The sequence below is a fragment of the Aythya fuligula genome, chromosome 8 (assembly GCF_009819795.1).
Source record: "Aythya fuligula isolate bAytFul2 chromosome 8, bAytFul2.pri, whole genome shotgun sequence".
In the NCBI taxonomy this organism is placed as follows: domain Eukaryota; kingdom Metazoa; phylum Chordata; class Aves; order Anseriformes; family Anatidae; genus Aythya; species Aythya fuligula.
The window spans coordinates 22,351,377-22,373,108 of record NC_045566.1 but is presented as its reverse complement, the minus strand read 5'-3'; the positions used below and the strand labels follow the sequence as shown (position 1 = coordinate 22,373,108).

The following is a 21,732-nucleotide window of genomic DNA, read 5'->3' as shown; positions in this document are numbered from 1 at the left end:
GTTATGGGAACCTGGGGGGAGATAAGGTCTTTGTGTGGGATGCTCCCTGCTGAGACATGACCCATCCTGAGGGACTGGCAGAGAATTTCCATGGGGTTTTCCCTTCCTTGCGTGTTCCCCAGAGCCCCAGGATCCTATCCGATTGGCACGTGAGATCCTCGCCTTGCTCTACGAAGATGCAAATGCCCCAGAGGAAAATCTGCAGAGAAGAGGGGCTCCCTCCAGCTCCACTTCTCTGGGGTTTCTCATGGGAAGATGTGTACTGGCCATTTCTAGTGCTGCCTGAGGCCACTGGGAGGAGTTGTGACAAGGGTGGGAGAGGCTGCGGCTGGAATTTCAACGCCTGGCTCCAGGAACCTGGATGCAGCACAAACATCCCAAACATTTTCAATGGATTTTATTTCGTTTAATAAAAAACACCAACCAAGCTTGCATGTATATCTTATATATATAAATATATACAGTATATATAAAACAAATGCATCCGGACAACGCCTCTCCCTGTGGCACGAACCGTAAGGCATAGAAAGGAGTGTCCTAACAGTCCTATTCTTGGCACTACAGAGCGACCTCCCCACTACATCCCCCCCCCACTCACAAACGCACGCTGGCTTTTCTCTTTTCTTTGGCTTTTCGAGGCGGCAATCCTCAAGGAAGCAACGCAACGCTGCCATGCCCAAGGTCTTCCTCACATCTCGGACCGGTCCAGGCAACCCAGGAAGGATGCCCCCATCTCGTCGCGCTAATGGGATTCTCGCAGTCTACCGGGAACGCCGCTGCCTCTGTGGCACGAGGGACTCGGGAGGGGGATGGAGGGTCGGGTGGATACAACGGGAAGCGGTGACCGAACAATTTCTTCTTCTAGGGTGAGCCGGGGCAGGGGGAGCAAGCTTTGCATCTCAGCATGGTGCTGGGCAGGAGGCATCCGCAGGCTGAGATCAGCAGAGGTTTCTTTTTGCAGTCCCATACAAAAATGGAAAACAACAAGGGTGAGACTGTCCTTAACTGAAGAAGCTCGTAGTATATTGAGCAGAAGCAATAAACCTGACAATAACAAGAAAAAAAATGGTGGCATTATCCCAAAAGGAAGGAGGAACCTTGTCACTCACGAGCGGTTCAGTTTGCTCCCGCTTCGGTCCCAATGTTCAGTTCTGGGTTGGGGTTGGCTTTTTTTTTTTTTCTTTTTTTGGCATTTTTTGTATTTTTTTTTTCTTTCAGCACAAACAAGTTGCGAAGCAGGACGGGTGCTGTTGTATTTTCTCCTTCTGCGAAGCAGCTGCCTCCAGTCGTTAATTGACTGTGGGCACTTGATTCCTCTGTAAACTATATTCCTTTGCCTTCAGTCTCAGGTTGGCAATACTGTTGGCCATATTCATGCCCTGCGCCGGGCTGGCGTTGGTACACGTGGCGGAGTAGGTGGCCATGGCACTGCGGGGTGGAGAGAAAGAGAGAAATCATCAGGTCAGACAAAGCAGACACGCCGCAGAGAGGTTAAACCCTGGGGATCCCACGCCTGCGGGATGTGAGCAAGGAATTGTCACAACCTTTTCTTTAACGCCCTTGTAAATCTCCGTGCTGCCGTCCACAAACTCAGGGACAGCCAACGCCGGAGCTGTTTTAGTCAACAGGAAAATTTCCACTTCCTATTCCCTAACCCAAGAGGTTTGCAATGAGGTCAGGGTGCCCGGCCTGCCAATTAGACCATTGTCCTTAGAAGCATTCCCACTGGAAGCAATATCTTTTTGATGAGACCAATTTTTGGTTTTATTGCTTGAGAAATCACGTCACGGCTGAAACACATGTTGCTTCAAAGAAACACCCTGGGAAAAACTCATTTCAACAATTGTGATACTTCTTGGTCGCAGCGTTTTGGAACGAAAATTTCCACTTTTTTTTTTTTTCCCCTCAAAACTTCAGCTGATCGTATAGAACATGCCTTAAAGGCTGAGGGAAGAAAAAAAAAAAAAAACAAAAAAAAAAAACATTTTTCTTTCCTTCAAATCACGTCTTTGTTCGTGAAAAGCAGTACTTTTGGCAGCAGAGGCTGAACAAAGATGTCAGAGTCCTTTCTTATCCTACCAAAAATTTGCAAATCTGCTTTCCAGACCGCTAGAAAACTCATTTAACCCATGCATCCCAGGTTTTCTTCCTCCCCTTTTTTTTTCTCCCCCCTTTTTCCTTCCAGCCCCAACCTCCACGACTGGAAGAGCCTTTCCAACAGCAAATCTTCCTGGAGGGCTGTGGGCATTTGCTGCACGCACAGCCCCAAGCCATGGGTGTGCACGCCCGTCCCAGAGCATCCCTGCCTCCGTGGGCAGAGCCGACCTGCCACAAGTTTAAACACAATTCAGAGCTGTCTGAATCCCTGGGCTTTCGGGAGGTGCAGACCAGTGGTATTAGTAGGTCCCGTCCCAGGCCATGTTTCTCACGTTATAATCAGGGGAAAGAACTTCTCCAGCGAAAACACGATGGCTTGCAGCCATGGAAATGGCAGGTAAGACCTGTGGATGTACAGCTGCTTGCACCCACCCAGGGAAAAGCACCAAAAACTCTCCCCAGGAGAAGAAACATTTGGGACACTTTTAGGGTCTCTAAGAGCTACTGGAAGGACACGGCAGAAAGAGAGTGAAATATGCATGTTAAAATACAGATACATCCTTGAACATACAGACTTATCCTTTTTTTCCTTTATTCCTTCCGGAGAAATTCCAACCCAAGAAATTTCATCCCCTCCAGCAGCCCCAAGTGGAGGAGCTGGTGAGGTGAGCTGCAGCACATCCCTGGGGCTCAGGGATGCTTTGGCTCTTCCCAACACGGGTGCATCTGCTGCACTTCTCTGGGGACGAGGACACAATGGGTCAGCATGCCCGGAGCGTGCCCCAGCCGGCCAAGCACCCCCTCTCCGTGCCCACCTTTGGGATGGGGACCTTACACTCTGCCCCATACAGAAGCCCTACACTGATGGGAAGGTGTTGGGGAGTCTCACGGGGTGTATGGACAGCTGTACCTCTCATCTACAGGGCACAGCTCCCCCGCAGTTTTGTGCTGGAAGGAAGGAGAAGAGCCTGAAGGATGCTCCAGCTCAGATAAAAGAGGAATTTTGTCCCCGTTCTTTTGCAGACATTCATAAATTTGGCTGTATTTATGACTGCTCCACTATCTCCCTTACTGAGACTCAGGTTTCCTCCCCTCCTCCCTCTCCCTCAAGATTTTGTTTTTGGCATCCCAACCCGTATGTAACTGCTCCGGTCTAAAACTCTGGGGAGCCTCTTGCTCCCAGCTCCCCAAAGGTGTGGGGGAAATTGCTGCTGGCCCCAAAACCTCTGCTAATCCAAAAAGTTACAGAAACACGCTTCTTTAGCAAGTTACTCCACAAGGAGCTGCACACATGAAGGCTGTCTCCAAATATTGTTATGGCTTGAGGGGGTTGCTCCAGAGACTCTCCGGGGTCTAAATAGTGGTTGAAATCATCCCGCAGCCCCCCCTCCCACCCTGCTGAGGCACAAAAGCCACCTCCTCCTTCTCCTCAGCTGCCTATTTTCACGAAACACAGAGGAACATCATGTTTCTGAGACCCAAAATCCTTCTTTCAAATACAGTTTTCAATGGCCCACGGAGTCAAAGGTTGTTGGAGTGGGAAGTGCAGGCTGACAGCGCGACTGCTAGCCTTGTTTTCTTAGGAACCTACGCTAAAAAATGTCTAACCAAAACATTTCAACTTCAAAAAATAATAGTATCTACTTGGCTATCTCTGTGACACAGATCTGCAAATAGCTTGGGTTGACCTGTGGCTGAATGTATTTGGAGAATAAACACTCTGATTGAAAACTTTCCCCAGATCTAACAGTAAAAACAGCCACGACCACGCAGCTCTCAGCCGTGCTCCCAGCCCTAGCCCAGACTTGCTGTTAATCAGAGCCTGGCAGGGCAGCTCGAGGAGATGGGGAGGGAGCAGAGGGCCATGCAAACACTCTTCACGGCTATTTTTCACCGAGCGTCCAATATTTTAACAATCCTACTGCGTTCAAAGCCCACTTGGGGCTGTGACAACCTGCCCCAGGTGCCCACTCAAATGAAGATGACTTAAGAGATGAGAGAATCATTCAGGTTGGGGAAAAAATGTTTAAGATTATCTGCTCCAAGCTCTAACCTAGCACTGAAGCCCACCACTATACCATGCTACTAAGTTCGACATCTACACGTTTCTTGAAGACCTCCAGCAGGATTAGAAAGCCTGGGGAAAAGAAAGTATCCAAAGGTCCTGGCCACCCCACAGCGTGGAAACCAACAGCTCTGCTCCCCATCCCGTTGCAGGGGCAGTAGGAGGACGATGATCTGTCCTGCTTCAGTGTGTCAGCCAGGGGGAAAGGCTGGAAGTTGCAAGTGCCTTTGCTGAAATGTCTTAGCTTAAGACAAGGGGAAGACATCAAGACATTGGGGAAGCGTCTTCTCACCACGGAGAGGCACAGCCAGATCTGGATGTCACCTCAAGGGAAAAACATCTTCCCTAAGGCTTTCCCTTCTCCCTTGCACGCCCTGGATGCCTTGGGCTTCCCCTTGCCCAGAGCAGCCCCAGACAGCCCTTCCCGGTGTGCCCCTGGAAGTTACCTTTGCAGGGTCTTCTCCTAGAAGCCGTTATGAAGCCCCTCGTGTAAACAACATCTTGGGAGGGACGATCTATTTTTAAAAGTGTGAGAGGTAGAAATAAGCCACGAGTGTTCAGCAGGGTGCTGTGACCAGAGCAGACTTAGCAGGGCGGGGAAGGACCTGTGCTTCTCTCCCCTAATCTCACCACCCGGACTCCTCCCTAGGACGTAACACCAAGGAGCATTTCACAGAGAGAAAGCCTTAACTTCTGAAGAGGGGCTCTGCCAGACAGCAGTCCTCAGATAAAATCTGGAGGTAAGGGCCATCTCCAAGACCAAAGTGGTGGTCCTCAAAAGCATCCTTTGCAGTACCCGGAGCGCATGAACCTGTGACTTCTTGTTCTGGAACTACAGGGTGGGCAAGGGTGACCCCATGGAACTGAAGCAACAAAAAACTATCAAGGAGGCCACGCATTTGCAGACCTCACTGTGCAAAATTAATATTTAGGGTACAAGAAGGAAATCAAGGTGACTAAGGAAGAGAGGGCCTGGGCCTGGTGTAACTCCTACACGTTCCTGGTTGTGGCAACACCAGATGAACAGGAAGAAATCCAGCCAAGGGTTCCAAGGTCCTGACCAACAGTGAGGCTGCTGTGCTACAAACACACACCAACCTCATTTTTAATGGCCTGCAAGTCAGCTGGCTCCCCACAGACCAACAAATCCTGTGGATCTTGCGTCCACACCCAGTTCCCACTGGGTTGCAGACGGCATGGAGGCCTGTGACGTGCATGGACATCCCAGCTCGTTGGAGCAGACCAGGGCTGACTCATTTCTGCTTCTTTATTGCCACCCCTTAAGCAGTGCAGGCTGCAGGAGATGGATGTTGAACCTCCGTGTGCCACCCAGAGACACCTGACCCTTACTGCAGGCAAACCACAGCACAGCACAATGGCACGTTCACACCCATGCATGTGCTTCAGCAACTGCGTCCCAAGGAAAGGTTTCTCCTGTGTTTTAAACTGGATGCACAAGGGAAGCAAGTGCAATCTCTTCTGTTTTTGTATATGTTTACCTGAGTCTCTTTCAGTACTTCCTGAACTGCAGAGAAGGGAACCAACTGTGGGAGAGCCACAACGATGCTGCAGCAAGCCCACCTGGCAAACCTGGCAGTGAGATGGACTGGGGTGGGAAAAGCTAAGGGAAACCAGCGGGGTGGTGAAACTGCTGCACCCTCCAGCTGTCCCATGTGAATATAAGCGGCCTGTCAGAGCTATTAAAACAAACACATCTGAGAACCACTCTCAGGCTGCTCTAAATTGTGCCAGAAACTAGCGAGCCCCAGAGGGGTTATTCACTCACCTGTAAGGCGAGGCAGTACCCCAGGAGAGATAGTCGGTGGGTCTCGGAGCTGGGCGAGGTACTATGGGCTGCTCCACAGCGGTCACGTCCCCTGAGTAGGATTTGAGCAGAGAGGCGTTCTTGCTGGCCAGCATGGCCCTCTCATTCCGGCGAAACTTCGCTCTCCGGTTCTGGAACCACACCTGGGGCGAGAAGCACACAGACCCACCACGTCAGAACCAGCTCAGAAAGACTGGGCGTGCTGTACAACCCCTTGGGTTCCCCAATTCAATTTCACCTTCAGGCTTGCGAGCTAAGAGCTGAGCAGCTCGAGTTAACGTGAGCAGCCTGAGCACAGGACATGTGGACTTTGATGATTTCTTCTGTCATACTGAAGCACCCAGGATGGCAGCACCCGGGTGAGGTGTGTCTCCACACAGGCTGTGGGAATTACCTGAACTCTGGCTTCAGTGAGGTTGACTCTGCGTGCAAGGTCTTCCCGTACAAAGGCATCGGGGTAGTGTGTCCTCTCGAAGACCCGCTCTAGTGCCTGGAGCTGGCTGCTGTTGAATGTAGTCCTGTTCCTTCTCTGCTTCCTTTTCTTCTTCTCTTCTGAGTTCAGCTGATCATCTAGGAGAGAGAATTGGAGACATGAAAGGCTAGAAATTTCAGAGCCCGCAGCAATGGGGTGATGTGCGTGTTAAGAAGCAGCAGGGCAGACAAACACAGGTTCCAGTACGCCTCTCCTCACTGCTTTACATCTCCAGAAGCTCCTTTGATTTGCTCCCAGACATACCCAAAAGTTGCCCCTAGGGGGTCAGCTACCTCAGGAAGGTTTCGCATCACTTTTCAGGAAGATTTTCCCCTTACCCTCATCTGTCTTGTAAGCAACTTTCATGTATGTAACAAGTGCACTTGGGCCAGATCTCAAGCTACCCCATCCCTCAGCTTCCTTACCTCTAAAAAGAAATAAAAAAGTGAAAATGCACCTCCCCGTTGTGACAATGCTGGAAACCTTTCCCAAGCATGAAGAACCACGAAGCCCTGGGCTTCACATTTTTTAGAGGGACATAACAGAGCCCTCAGGGGGATGCACAAGTCCAAGGCCAGCCCTCGCTGCCTGAGGAGGTGTGCACAGCTCTGTGTAAGAAAAGGGCAAGGAACCAGCCATGACTCTGTGCTCGGCTCTAGCCGAGGCAGCACCATTCTCTGTGCATCAAAAGACGAGCACAAAACTTCTCACTTGTATGCTCACACAAGGACACCAAAAGACAGCGAGTTGGACGTGGATAGCATCATGACGGGGAAGCAAAAGCCCGGTGAGGGAGAGGCTGAGCATATGCACATTGGACATTGCTGGCTGAAGAAGTGTTGCGTTCTCCCCAGCAGTCCCTTCCCTTGCCAGCAAGGTGGTGAGCAGCAAACGTCGGCCCGTAAGAGCACGTATCGTGTTGTGCCTGGCTGGTATTTAGTCTGGCAGTAAATCAGTTCATCCACACGTCTGGAGTCCCACTCCCTGCACCTAGAGTCACCAGAGTAACTCTGAAACTCTTAGCAACTCCGTAACTCTTAGCAAATACCCATTCTTCACCATCTCCCCATTTCCCACCACTGTTGCATGTGACAAGTGGCAGCACTGGAGGAGCTATGAACATGCAGGGCGAGCAGCGAGGGGTGTCTCCAGGGATCTGAATCCTCTGCATTAGCACAAGCTGGAGGCTACAACACTTTTTTTTTTTATGGTAGCCTACCTGTGCTGAAATATAACCACTCACCAGCACAACAAACACTTTGGCCACCATGGGAAGCCACACGGAAGCAAGAGGAGAGCAAGGCACCAGCCTGCAGGAGCAGGAGGCCATGGCTGACCCCATAAAGCAGCCCCAAGTTGGCTGCGGGACTGGAACGCCATTGCCTTGCATTTGTCCTTAGTTAAGGGACCCGGTCCCCAAATTTCAGGACACCACTTAACCCTGTGTATGTGTGGGATCCCACCCAAACCAGCAAGGTGTTTCACGCTCCCAAGCACACTGGGAAAGCAACATCAGAGCGGCCCTACCTGCGAGGATCTGAGCCAATATGCCCAGGAATCCACATCAGCGTGCACTCATTACTGTACCTAAAAAAAGGCACATGCCAGTGAATTAGATTTGATGTTAATTAATAAGCCCCTGGGCCCAGCTGACAGTCTCACCACAGCTCGAACCACCGTATGGAGCTGCAGAATAACCCCCCGCCCATCCTTCCTGCTGCCATGCAGCGATCTGACAGCTCCCCTCATCCTGCCCTTCTCCAGGGGTACGTAAGGCACAGAGAGAAGCTGACGAGGAAATTAAAGCCTCCGGCTGCTGTCCTCACCACCCGTTTGTGTGGCTTTGCACAGCCCATCTGGTAACGGTTACCGCACCTGAACACCTCTGGAGCAGGGCCCATCCGTCTGGGAACAAAAGGACATTCCTCTTAAATTAAAGCAGGTTTTTCAAATTCCTGCGGGTTTACAGCTCCTCCGTCCCCTCTGGGGCAGCCTGACAATCCCCAGCAGACTCCCTTGCAGCCTGGGGACTCCTGGAAGCAAAATCATGCCCCCAGCTCTGGGGCAGCATCACCACGGGCCTCACGGAAAGCAGCAGCAAACTCCTGCACCTTCCGCTCTTGACCGATCCCCAAAGCCTTACAGAAGGAGGTCAGTGATTCCCCCCTGGCCCTCCTGGTGAGTTTTGATGCAGCTGTGCACCACGCCGTAGGACACAGAGAGGAGAACAAGCCTCGGGGCACGACCGTCCCTGCAAATGGCAGAAATGTTGCAAGATCAGCTGCTGGGAAGGCCAACGTCAACACGGGTATTTTTCCTCCTTCTGAGCTCTCCATCTGATGTTTCTTTCTGATCAGGCCGGATGGATGAATCAAGAAAAGCTTTTGGAAGCCCTTGGGAGCCCCCCAGGCGTTTGAAGCATCCCTTCCTGCCCAGGAGACCCGGCTGGAAGAAGCCCAAGGCCGTCGGGCCATTGCTCAGATCCTGTGCGACGGCTACACATGAGGAATCGTGAGCACATCGCCCCGGGGAACGAGAAGAAGAGGCCAAAACCTGTAAAAGGCTGGAGAACAAGAAGCCCTCCTGCCAAGCACGTTAACTCAACTTGCCCGGTTTCCTCCCGGAGCAAAGCGAGACACTGGTGGTGATTCACGGCTCACCTCGTAATTGCTGGACACGAAAATAGAAGGGGCCAAGGAGCGGAAAGCTGCAGGCAGCCGCTGCAGTGACTCACGGCCAGGTCACCTCCACCACCGGCTGGCACGGGGCAGGGGTGTGAGCCACCCCCATCCCAGGACGGAGCGGGATGGAGGCGGCTCGATGGCTATGCACAACTTGCCGCGGGGGGCCGGGGCTCTGAGACCTCCTTTCGCTGCACATCTGGACCAGCACAGCACAGCTGGAGCCAAACATCTACAGGAGTTACGTGGGTAGTAGAAAGAAAAATAAAATAGCAGCCGTATTAGCCCGGAGCTGGGTCGGTCAGCCCTAAAGAAATCCTTGTGCTGCCACACGGACATGCCATATGCTGATTAAAAACTGCTAACGAGGGAATGCAGCCACCTAAACCTCGCGTGTCTGCCAATGTCACCTTGCTCGCAGCAGTCCTGGACAGCCTTCAACATGTCAGCAGGGTATTTTTTTTTCCTGCCATTATTACTTTATCAGAAAACAGCTCCGAACACGGAAAAATGGTGTTCCTAAATAACATTGACAGCACGAGCGTCTGGAGTCAGCAGAAACTGAGAGAAGAGGGAAATAGCTCTAAAGCCTTTGAGATGGGTCAGAAGTCTTTCATCAACATTCTTTTAATCAGAAATATTTGATTACAAACAGCGTTCTCCAAAGCCACACTGCTCACAAACACGTCCCCCAGAGAGATTGAAGTGCACGTTTCTCCTCTCAGGAACCCAACGCTGTAAAGTCTGGGAATTTCATTTCAAAATTCCAATGGTTCACGCTGGACCGGGGGATTTTGTTTCCTCTTTCCACATATGTGTTTTGCCTGTACGATTTCTACATTTGCCAATGACATGCAAAGCCTGGTGTCATACACGAACGCACTCCTAGGACGCTCCAGAGCCCTTTTCGCTGCTCCCAAATATTACGGCATGCAGCATCCTGTCCTTTTTTTCCTTGCTTATCTCATCTCCCCTTGCAGTGGGGCAGAACCGTTGTCCCAGCATCTGCAGCTGTCACCAGGGTGTCATCAGATGGCTCCTGTTGGGACGTCGCCTTGAAAACAGAATGCTTTATAAAAGAAAACAGAGCTCAGAACGAAATGCCTCCATGCAAGTTACAGGATCGGTATTTTTTTCCACCAGTACGTGCAACCGCAACATATTTTGGATTTCCAGTTTGCAGGAATGCTTGTACATACTTGCTTCCATTCCAGGTCAGAACAAAAACATATTTCCAGATGGGATTTACACTGTGTGGGCAGTTCTGAAAAGTTGTGACCAGTTCTATTAAGTCCTGAACCGGCGATTATAGCACATGAATCAGATCTGAACCGAAAGTAAACAACTGGGTTTCATTAAGGGAGGGATGGAGACTTTTACCCGCAAATCATATACAGTAAGGCAGGGTTTGTCACAGCAGTTACATAAACTGTAAACCGAGAAAGAATTCCAGGAAGAAAATAAAGAATCATACTGCAATCACAGCCTTAAAAATAAGGAGTTACCAGTAAAGATTGAATAAAGAAAAACAAAACATCTATTGCACGGGAGAAGAAAATCTAGAAACTAAAAACCTAGCAAATAAAAAAACTTTCAAATTAAAAAACCCTGCAAGCCATAAAAACTAAAGTTGTTTTTTTTTTTGGCGTAGCAAAGAAAGAAAGAAAAAGGGAGAACAGAATGGAGAGGAAAAGTCTTTTCATTTGGGTTCACAGTTAAATTTTAAGAAGCTTGAGTACAAACGTTTCTGTGGGTCCTCCTTTTTTTTTTTTTCTGCCAAAATATTTCAGTTCTTTGGGTACAGGGCAGCTTAGTCAACTTAGGAAGACAAAAAAACAAAACAACACAAACACAAAAGGAAGGTTTAATCAAAATTATTTCTCATTTTGTAACCCCAATATCCAGATAAGCATTCACGGGACGGCGACCAGGCTGCAAAGATGGGTGGCCTTGCTCACGTCTGGGTGAGACTCCCTTCTCTCCTGCCCTTTCTCCGAGGAGAAAATCACCGTTTCCGACAAAGGGAGGCTCAAAACTCAACTTCCCAGAAATGAAAGTTAGAGGAGACGATTTCCCGGCGGCGGCTGAGCCTTACGTACGAGACAGCTCATGGAAAGTTGTCTGCCCGACATACAAACCCACCTGATTACACAAGCGAGCTGGGACAAGCCACAAGGGACTTTTGCCTCATGGTGGATGCCGGAGGTGACCTGGTGTGCCACAGGACATGGGATCTCTCCACCATCACATGTGCAGAGGGCAAAATAGACCCCAGACAGCACCAGACTCAAGCCTGGCCAGAGCAAGGCTCCAAGGGTAACCCTACATGAGATGTTCGCAACCTGAAAAGTCTCCTTCCAGCCCCAAAACATCACTTTGGCAGAAAAAAGCCTCACATCTCCTTTCCCTCAGTTTCTTTTCCATGTCTGTGGGTGAACTGGACAGCCAGGTCCACCTCTGGTTTTGTGGCTTCCCTTCCAAGCAGCACGGAGAAGGATGCAGCTCCTCCGGGCAGGAGCCTGCTGCCCGGCAGCATCTGTCACCGAAACGGCCTGCCCCAGTGACACAAGGGCGGCACAGGGACCCACACGGGTAAGATTTTGTGCTTAGAAAAAGAAGGAATAAGGTTTAATGTCAGGGTGCAAAAATGCTACACGGAGAAATCATAATCACCATAAACCAGACGTGACAAAGATGGGCAATACAGAATGAAGGTGACACTGAGAAAGACCTTGAAATAGACTAAGATCTGAGATGCTAATTAAATCACATACTGAAGCCAACCCTGACGAGCAGCCATACAACGGCAGGTTTCTATTTGTAACTACAGGTCAGGCTGCAGGAACTTCTGAACTCTCATTCTGCTCCCATCTCACAGCGCCGGCTGAGCTATATCCTAACCTTTGCTGCTTGTTTTTTTTTTTTCCTTTTCGTACCATCTGCGCACAAGACCTCAAATTATTTCAATTACACAGCAAATCCAAGTATCTGAAGTTCCAGCCGTGTCAGGATCACCAAAGACACAGGGGGGAAAAAAAAAAAAGAGAGAAGAAAAACAAAGAAACAGATGCCGTATTTTTCTAGTACCCTTCACTTTTGATTATCTCCTAAACTAATCAGGTTCCCTTCTTTCACAATAAGAAATCATTTTGTGAACGGAGCGTGGGACTTCAGAGAGGCAATACTGGATTTTTCATATGAAAACCAAGTTTTAATATTAAATGGAAAAGCGTGTGTGTTTCCAGCGTTACCCGGGGGACTACGGCAGTTCATCTCCAAAGTGTCTGCAATGTGGAACTTATCAGGATAATTTCTAGCTGACCGCATACAAACAATTACATATCATTACCGAGCTGTGAATAGCTTTTGCATGGATAGCGTGCCTACAGCCTCCTGCGGCACTCGGCTCTGCCTGCCAGACTAGGGGAGCTCGCTGAGGTCTCGCACAGCCTCGGCTTCCCCGGTGCTGGCTGGAAACCTCACTGCCCTCCACCTGGACAGGGCAGCACCAGCTCCTCCCAGCAGCTACGAGCCCCGTCCTTATCAGATTTAAGACAAAGCTCCTTTTTGGGCTAGTTTCAGCTCTTATCTGGTGGGAACCTGCAGAGCACATGGGCAGTTATGGTGGCTACGATGCGCGGCCAAGCACATCAACGCCTCTGCTTGCTGGAGGTGGTAGCAGCAGCGACATCGGACTAAAAAAAAAATGTAACCATGATCCAATGGAGAGCCAGAGATTCTTCCTAGAAAGACACGACGCTAAGCGTTAATTACTGGGAGAACATTTGTGGGGGCAGACGTACACATCCTCCTCCACAAATTGGTACAAAGCCATCAAAAGTCCCCCTAGATCCCGCAGACGAGTCTGAGCCGTGCTGTAAGAGCTCTGCTCTTATATTCGCTAGGGTTTTCCTTCTGGGCATCCTACAGCTCATAAGGCACACGGCTCAGTCCTGCTCTCCTAACAAGCCTTTCCGCCAGGTCTTGGGGTCAGAGTGTTCCCATAATACAATAAGCGCTGTATGGATCTCATAAGCTCCAAGGCACAGTATGTTATGTGTTTGGAATTCCTCGTATGCTTTTATACTTTGTTTTACATATTGTAATTTTTTACATGCATTACCACATTGATCCTCGGAAAATTAATTTAAAAAAAAATAAATAAAAAAATCACATATAATCAAAAGCAAACACATAGTTTTAAAGCCTGCCAGCGGCAAATCATGTTCTGTGAGACTGCACTTTGTAACTGACAGAGAGACCAAACCACCAGGCCGTGGCTGTCATCCAGCAGCGTGGATTTACCAGGCTGGGGAGGGGACAGGATCCCACAGGCCCCCCGAAGTCCCTCGTGAGGGTAGCCCAGAGCCACAGAAGCACCGGGCTTGTGACAGAGGGGCAGGAACATGAACGTACGGCCCCAATGCCATACCCAAAGGTGTCTCATCCAGAATCAGTGCTAGTTCATCCCGGTCAAGCCAGAGCACCCTGGATTTCGTAGCCTCGGGTTAAGATCCCGTGTCATCGCATTTGGCAGGGCTGAATGTGCCCCCGCCAGGTCAGGGGATGGCCTCCAACGCCCACATCCTCTTCCCACCAGCTCCCCTTCCCATGCCGTGCGGCCTGATGTTTCATCTTAGGAACGGCCTCTGCGCAGCCAAGATCACGCTCGCTAACCTCCGCCCTGCTCCATCTCATTTTCTCAGTTCCAAAGCTGCCTCCCTGCTCCCTTGGTCCCTCCCTGCCCTTGTTCATTCCAGATAACGCCTGTCTTCTCTTCCCTTCTCTCCAGCACCCTTTCTTGTCCTTTTTGCAAAGGCTCAAGAAGCCCAGTGCCTCTTTAACCCTAATGACATATATCCAAACACACAACTGCTCCGAAGATTCTTCTTAAGAGTCAAACCTGCTCTCAGCTTGACCGTGTACCCAGGACTGCCCAAGGACACGTTATTCATCTGTGCTCCATGCTCATACCCACTGCAGTAAGTTCCATAGGGTCACACATTATAGGCACGCAGAATTATTTCCACCCACTCCCCCGCTGGGTTTCCCCAGTGTCCTCTTTCTCCATACGTACAGACACGAGCCACCGACCCGTAGCTGGACACAAATCACACCTACGCCCCAGGTTTCAGGGAACAACATGCCTTCTGATGGAACAAGGCTTGAACAAGAAATTACAGAGTATGCCAGGGAGATTCCCTCATTGTAGGGACCACATGTGGGGTGGGTTTTGACTCCTTCTATAAGAAGTCATCTTTAGGAGACAGAAAAATTGATGCGGTGCCGGGTACTCCAGCCCTTCTGGATGGTACATCCCATTTTTTTAAAGGTCTTTTCAGCCCTCAGAGTAGTCCCTGAAACCTAAATGAACAGAAACCACTTCTACTTCTGCTCCTGATGGCCACAGGTTCTGCATGCTGAGCCCCCTGCCAGTGCTCGTGTAGAGGGATGTATCAGCCAGGAGCCATGAAGATGGGACCCCGCAGCACCCCTCCAGCCATTCCTCCCATCCAGCACCCACCTAAGTGCTGGATAAAACTGCTTTTATTACACTTTCTCTTGTATTTTAAGAATGGAAAGAAGTCCCCATGAACTGCAGCTAGTGAAGCCTTCTAATGGGGGAAAATCAGAGATGGCTTTGCATGAAGACACAAAAAGAAAAAAAAAAAAGAAAAAATGAAAAGTTTTTGCCAGGGCAGAAAAGGGCTACTTTAGAGGGATTTTTTTTTTCAGTCCATATATACATTGCAAACGAACCACTTGGCATTTCAGGCTTTACAGACGTCTCATTTCCAATTGTACGTGGGACCTGAGCGAGCAGACAGTGACCCGTGGGCTGCGCGTGCCAGCTGGCCCCAGCGATGCACAGAAACAGTTCTCGATGGATATTTCATCTGTTCATCATCAAACGGCACGGCAGGGCAGGCTCAGCTCACCTCGCATGACAGCAGGGGCTGTTCCTGGAGCCCAAAAGGGCCGTGCCAGGACGGGGGGCACCTGGGAGAAGGGAAGGGGCAAAGGACGGCGCGCACACCGAAAGCAGCTCCCCAAAGGCTGCGCTCCCCTTTCATTAGCATCCAAGAACAAATGGGTTTTGCCCAAATCAGGCCACCACCTCTACAAAGGATCATGCAAATCAGGCCGGAGCCGTTGCAGAGCTTCGCTCAGAAATCCAGATTTTGACCACTAATGCATTTTATGGGTCCCTCTTGATCACAAATGGAAAACCGATGATATACGAGGTCCAGGAATAACAGAACTTGAGCCCGGCTGTCAGCATCCAGCCCACCTGCCTCTTCCAGGGGCTGAGCATCCCGACAGGGAATGCATTCCTCGGGTGGGGATGAAGGGCCTTTATAACCCAAACGGCTAGAGGAGGTAAAGGATTAGAGCACTTCGGGACGTTTCAAAGAGGAACTTTCTTGATACAGCAGCATTTAGCAGAACAGGACAGAGGAGGGGATGGACCAAGGGCTCCGGTGTGCTCCGCACCCCAGCTCCAAGGGATGCCAAAAGAAAGCAGGCTGCGACCCACCTCCATCCCCAGCCCCTTCTGGACAGCAAATGCATTTCACATTAGCTAATAAATTGCTACATCTTATGTTTCTTAGCCTGCTGGAATGATGAATATTTTGGAATGTATTTGCAATGGTTCCCTGCCAGAGGCGAACAATCATCTAGAGATTTTAAATCAAAAGGCTGAAAAATGGAAACCTCTGTATTTCCAAAAAGTTCACTGCAGTTTGAAAAGCACAACTCCCAGCAGAGGAGGCAGCATAATTATTGTCAGAGCTCCTGTGAATTGGGGCAAATGAGTGATATGTTGGAAATGACACTCCCTAATAGGGATTAATAATCTTTGCCTCCAGGTGATGAATATATTATCAGATGTTTGCTTTTTGCTGCCCTCAATCAGCCTGCAGCCTTGAGGACCAGACAATTTAGGGGACCTGCATGGAAACACAGGATATTTCAGCCATAAAGTGCTGCTTTCGGTCTGGTGCAGAGCAAGCAGATGAATGTTACTTTTTGAGCATAATTTAACAGAATGGAAGCTTTTTTACAGGCTCTAGCTAATGAATTGCATCCGCTGCCTCCAGTTGCGCTGGGGCAAAAGCCACATCCCTGCCAAAAAGAGGAATAACTGGCCCAGAAGAAGACTCGATAGCTCACCCAAGGTGGCCCAGCTGGAGAAACGTGACCATGAAGCCCTCTCCTGCTCCGGCCACCGCATCCCTCCGGCTGCAGGCGCGCGGATCATCGCACGCGCTCACGGCTGAGCGAGCTCAGCACAAACCCAAAGCGTGGATGCAAAGCGTCCACTGATAAAGGAGACCAGTACGTGGTCTTGTCTCACTGCAAGCAGCGAGGGATGGAGCAGGGCCAGGAAATAAGCTTCTCTCTCCCTTCGGAGATGGGCTGTCTAGACGCGCTGGCAAAGCTGCGGAGCCGAGTTTGCAGCGCCGCATCCTTCTTGTATACAGCCTGAAAAATACAGCAGATTCCTGTCCCCAGGCCTGTTAGTGTGGGCAGTTTTTCAAACTTCCTAATGTCAGTCATATCCAGAAATGTCAATTACTTTTAAAGTTTTGAGAAGTTTTTTTTAACAGAATTTTTTTCCCCAGGAAAACATCGTATGATTTTTTCTTGACCAACCCACTGGCAACATCATTTGCTCGTTATTTCACTATGCCTATTTTTACTGACAATTAAAGTTAAAAAAAAGTCTAGTAAAAAGTATTCTCAACCCAAGAAACATTAATATTTGTATATAAAATGCAATGGAAACAAAAAAAAATGTAAGTTACCCAAATAATAAAAAACTATTGAACAAAACCACTGGGAGTCAGGTGATGTTTTTCACTGGAAAAACAATGTTGCGGGATATTTAGGGAGAGTGTGCCTAGCCTCAGGGCCCCACTCAACACAGCATTTAAGTGGAGGTTTAAAGCCATCCCACACCAGTCCCCCTCCAGGCTCTCTAATGCCTTCCAAAGAACAGCAGGACGAGGGCTTTTGCTCCAGACCAAAGTCCGCCTGAAATCGGTCAATGGCTTTCCACCAGATTTAAGTTCACGTGGGTCACCAGAGTATATTAACCAGGTTTCTCCTCCTTCTCTCAGCAGAAGCCCTCGAAACGAGCTAGAGAAACACGAATCAAGACTGCGCCTCCGTTTCCTTCCTTGCTTTGCCTCTCCCATCTGCTCAGATGGAGAACCGCTCCCGGAGGACGCGTTCTGGCACCCTGCTCACAAAACATCCAGCAGCCCTGCACTTACAGGGGGTGGACAAAAAGCAAATCCCTTCTAAACAAACCAGAAGTCGGATGCATTGCGCCATTCGTCATGACAACAGCTTCGGTATACGGTATATAGGTACATGGCAGCCATTTCGGGGTTGATGTAGACAAGCAGCTGCGAGATGGGCTTTCCACCCTGCTCCACCAACTGCATCCCTCAATGGACTTCTGAAATCACCCCATCCCTAAGCAAGGAAGCTCAGCTGCTCCCTGTGTGCAGGTGACTCCCTGTCAGAGGTGCCTTCCTCCCTCCTCCTCCTCGTGCAGCTCTCCGTACAGCTCCTGGAAAGGGGTGCAGGGATGGGCACCACAACTCAGGGCTGGCAGGAGATGGCCCTAAGCCTAAATCCCAGCCTTGCGCTGAAAGTGATGCTGAAATGGGACTGGTGAGCAGCCACAACACTGCTGGGCGGACTGAAGTATCCCCCACGCAGGTCCTGGGACACACAAACTGCTCTGCAAAGACCCCTGCCACGCACCGTGCTGTAACAAAAATCAGAGCATCCAAAGAGCCGCAGACCCAGCTCGGAGAGAGCTAATGCAGAGCGGTCCGATCCTGAAATAGGTCCTCTAAACGCAGCTCATTAAGTGTTTGCTGGAAAAACAGAAAAGCATTTTCCACAGAGGAGAGGACATCCAAGAAAAGCCCTTTTGGACATAAATTGGCAAGAAGCTCCCGAGCATTTATCTTCGGCATAGAATGTGCTCTGTCAGGAGGGCTGTAACTAACAATACGCTGAAAAACATGCCACAGACTTCCACTGTATTTTATTTGGCACGAAGGGGTTATTCCTCAGCACAAAGAATTCGCAACTGGCATCGGTTAAACGAGAAATTACAACCTTCAAAAGATCCATTTAGCGTCAACTGCAGAAAGTACGGAATTCGCCGTCGGCTTCGATGACAACAGATTATGCCCCATAAAACGCTGCAAACACGCCTGGCTAACAGCGCTCGGCGCAAGCTGCCAGTGCAGCGGGGGCAGTCGGGACTCGGCGCCTCCTGCCCCTTCTTCTAGGAGGGTAACAGCCCTCTCCCTGGCCCTATGGATCATTCAGCCTCTGGGCTGGAAGCACTGCAACCCATTTCTGCAAGGGTCAAGCAGAGCTGATGGGCACGTGGCTCCGGCCAGGCTGCAAAGAATCCCTGAGCCACACTGCAGCATCTTGGGGTGTTTGGGGCAAAGTACCCCAAGCTCGTTAGCCCCACAGCTCATTAGTGCCAAGAAGGAATAAGGGAAGTGGCTCATTCCTCTGGACTGGATGTTCAGCCATTTGGGCAGGAAGCGAGGGAGCTCCATCCCGGGATGGGAGACGGCCACGCGGTCCCTGTCCCGCAGGGTCATCCCCAGCTCGCCAAGTGGAGGAAGGAGCTCTGCCAGCAAAATCCCCAGCCCCTCAAACCTCTTTCCATTCCCTGCTTGCTGAGTGCTTCAGAAAAGGAAGCCTCGGAGGCAGGAAACCTTCCTGGGGTTTGCTCGGGATGAGTGCTGTGTCCATGCAGGGTGTGCACGGTCTGGTTCTTCGGCGAGCACGTTCCCACAGGGAAGGGAGAGACCCCGAGGTGCCTGCAACGTGCTAAGGCGGTCTCCAGTTAACCTGGAAAAAGTGATGGAGCTTCTCAGTCCAAAAATAATCCCCGCATCGGCTGTCAGAGCGAGTTCTGGAGTAGTCAGCCCAAACTCAGCTTCCTCGCTGCAAGCCCAGCGCCTGTTCAGCGAGCCGTAAAGCGCCCCCATCCCCGCGCTCTGCGGGAGCTTTGCTGTTTCCTTCCCTAGCCCCAGTAAGAGCCTGCAGCTACAGCACACCTACAAAGACACGGTTTTATTAGGCAAAGATCCTTCATTTACCTTGCTCTGGCAGGGTATTTAACCACTCACAAAGTGGGGAAAAAAGATCTGCATGGCTGCAGCCTGCAGCAGGGAGCCTGCCCCGTGTCGGCATGTGCTGCTCCAGCACTTGTAAAAGCAGGGAGCCTGCGTGGTGGCTGCAGCCTTCAGATTAACCCCTGCTCCTGTGCACCTTCCACACAGGCTTAACGTCAAGCCCAGGAACTGCCACCGGGCTTGAAATTAAGGGAGAGCCTGTGCAGGGCTGGGGCAGAAGGGCTGGCCTTGCCTCGAGCTCAGGGTGTGCTGCCCGGTGTTGCTCGTAAGAAAAGTGGACAAAGCTCACGGAAAATAGGTTGGGTGCCCACAGGATTGTGCGATTGCCTCTGCAAGAGAGCGGCATCAAGAGAGGCTCTGGACGGACTCGGCTTTTTGGTGCACCCTCTGCTCTTTTAACCTCGAGGCGGCCAGTTGGGTCTCATCCTCCTGACTTACACGTACTGCCAGACAGATACTTTTTACCCCAGTTTTTCACAGGACCCCAGAATCTACAACTTTAAGAAAAAAAAAAGTAAAGAATTAAGAGCCACAATCACGTAAAGAATCACAGCAACACCGAGACTGGACTTCGGTCTCACTGCGCCATTACACGGGGCTGCAGGCGCCCCGCTAGCAAAGCTGGGAGCCTGTTAATGACAGTCTATCGTTAGCAAGTTGGCCAAATTTTACAAGCTAAACCCATCCTCAGCGCCCTTTGATACTCCAGCCCCTTGCAGCTGGGCGCCTAACAGCAGGCTGAAACGCCCAGCTTGAGGCAACCACAGAGGAAAATCTCGGCCACGTCCCGCTCGAGAAGGCGGACGGCATTTTTGACAGCCCCTGGACATTTTTGACAGGCTCTGGAGCCCTCTCCTCTCCTTTTGTCGGAAAATTTAGATTTGCTTCCTTACGCAGAGGCTCTAACGGTCGCACTGGAATCGTGTTTTATTTCCCAGCGTCTGCTGGGAAGAAATGCATCAAGCCACACGTCAGCCGCTGCCGCGGGCTCGCTCCTGAGCGAGCGCCTGCTGAATGCTGAGGACGCAGCGACTGCTCCCAGCTTAGGCACTGCTCTTACTTCGCAGATAGTTTAAGTGCCCCCGATGGACTGAGACGCTTTCATGAATCAAAAGCAAGAGGAAAAAAAAAAAAAAAAAAAAAGCATAAATTAAACCCAAGTAATACTTTGACCAAATCTGTTCCCAGCATTAGGAGGGCTGGAAGAGCTGCAGATGAAAAGCCCCTATTAAGCTGGAGAATTCATTGTCTCATCCCTGATGAAGGACGGATGGGTTCCTAAAACAAATATTACATTTCTTTCTGGCTAGCAGCACTCCGATTTTGCATTACACGAACAGCAGAGGCAAAAGAGCTCCCAATGCTCCTCATTTACACACAAACGACTTTGTGTCCTCGCTCTTGCTGGGGCTGCAGTGAGACACATGGGTTTCTTCCCAAACCCACCCCAATTACACCTCTGCCCCATGGCTCCACCTGGAATGGGCCAGGCTGCCCCAAAACAACACCAAATCCCTGCAATTGCTCTGGCAGCTCGAGGGGAGGCTCTCCCACCCAGCCCCTGGTACCCGAGCCCTCCTGGCTCCCCGCTGCTGTCCCCTTCTGCAAAGGGACGCGAGGGATGGAGAGGGGTGTGGGACCCAGCCCAGGGAGATACTGACTTCAAACTGAAAAATAAAAAAGGACAGATTGTCAAAAAACAAAACCAAAAAAAATATAACACCAAAAACCTCTTTCCTTCTCCCTGCTCTCCCTCCGGCTTGCTCCTTGTCCTGGCTGAGTTCAAGGCAGGCTGTGCCTTGCCCGGAGCACAGCTTGCCACGCTGGAGCGACCCCAGCTGAAGACGGGCCTCAGCCCTTTGAAGCAGCCACAACAGAGAGGACATCCTCTCCCTGGGGATGTGTTGCACGGGACTGGCCCCAGCCACCAGGAAAGCAAAGCCAGCGTGCAACATGTGGCAGGGGAGAGGCAGAAACGGAGGGGAAGGCGCTGGGCAGAGCTCACACCAGCCTCCCTCCAGAGCTGGGCACACCGAGGGGGAACAGTATCCTGACATGGGCTGCTCTGGCATTAAACCCCTCCGAGATGTCTTCCAAAGGGGTAGCCCAGCTTCCCCAGCTGCTTTCACCTGGGTTTCTGAGATGCAACGCACTCTTTGATTGTCCCAGCAGTTTTCGAGTCGTTGGCCAACTTCAACCACAGCTTGGCAGAGGAACAGGAGCTGCAATGATAGCTCAACCCTCCAATTTTCTTGAAAATCTGGTGGCTCAGTAAAAATAAAGAGGGCTGATTAACGCCCTCAGCAAGAGACGGAGCAGCCTGGTGAGCCCAACCCCTTACAAGACAGCCGAGAATCCAGGCCAGAGAGCACTGCTGCTCTGATGAAGTAATTGAAACTCCAGCC

At 50.6% G+C, this 21,732-nt stretch overlaps 1 protein-coding gene across 1 annotated transcript in view; it reads right to left on the bottom strand.

The window, feature by feature from the left end:
* Positions 1 to 387: 387 nt before the first annotated feature.
* Positions 388 to 21,732, bottom strand: part of PRRX1 (paired related homeobox 1) — a 34,950-nt gene continuing 13,605 nt past the window's right edge. The window contains exons 2-4 of the mRNA XM_032192287.1: positions 6,382 to 6,557; positions 5,949 to 6,130; positions 388 to 1,428 (exon numbers count right to left, since the gene is read on the bottom strand). Of these exons, the coding sequence (XP_032048178.1) occupies positions 1,290 to 1,428; positions 5,949 to 6,130; positions 6,382 to 6,557 (497 nt within the window). The 3' untranslated portion in view covers positions 388 to 1,289. The remainder of the gene's footprint in view (positions 1,429 to 5,948; positions 6,131 to 6,381; positions 6,558 to 21,732) is intronic.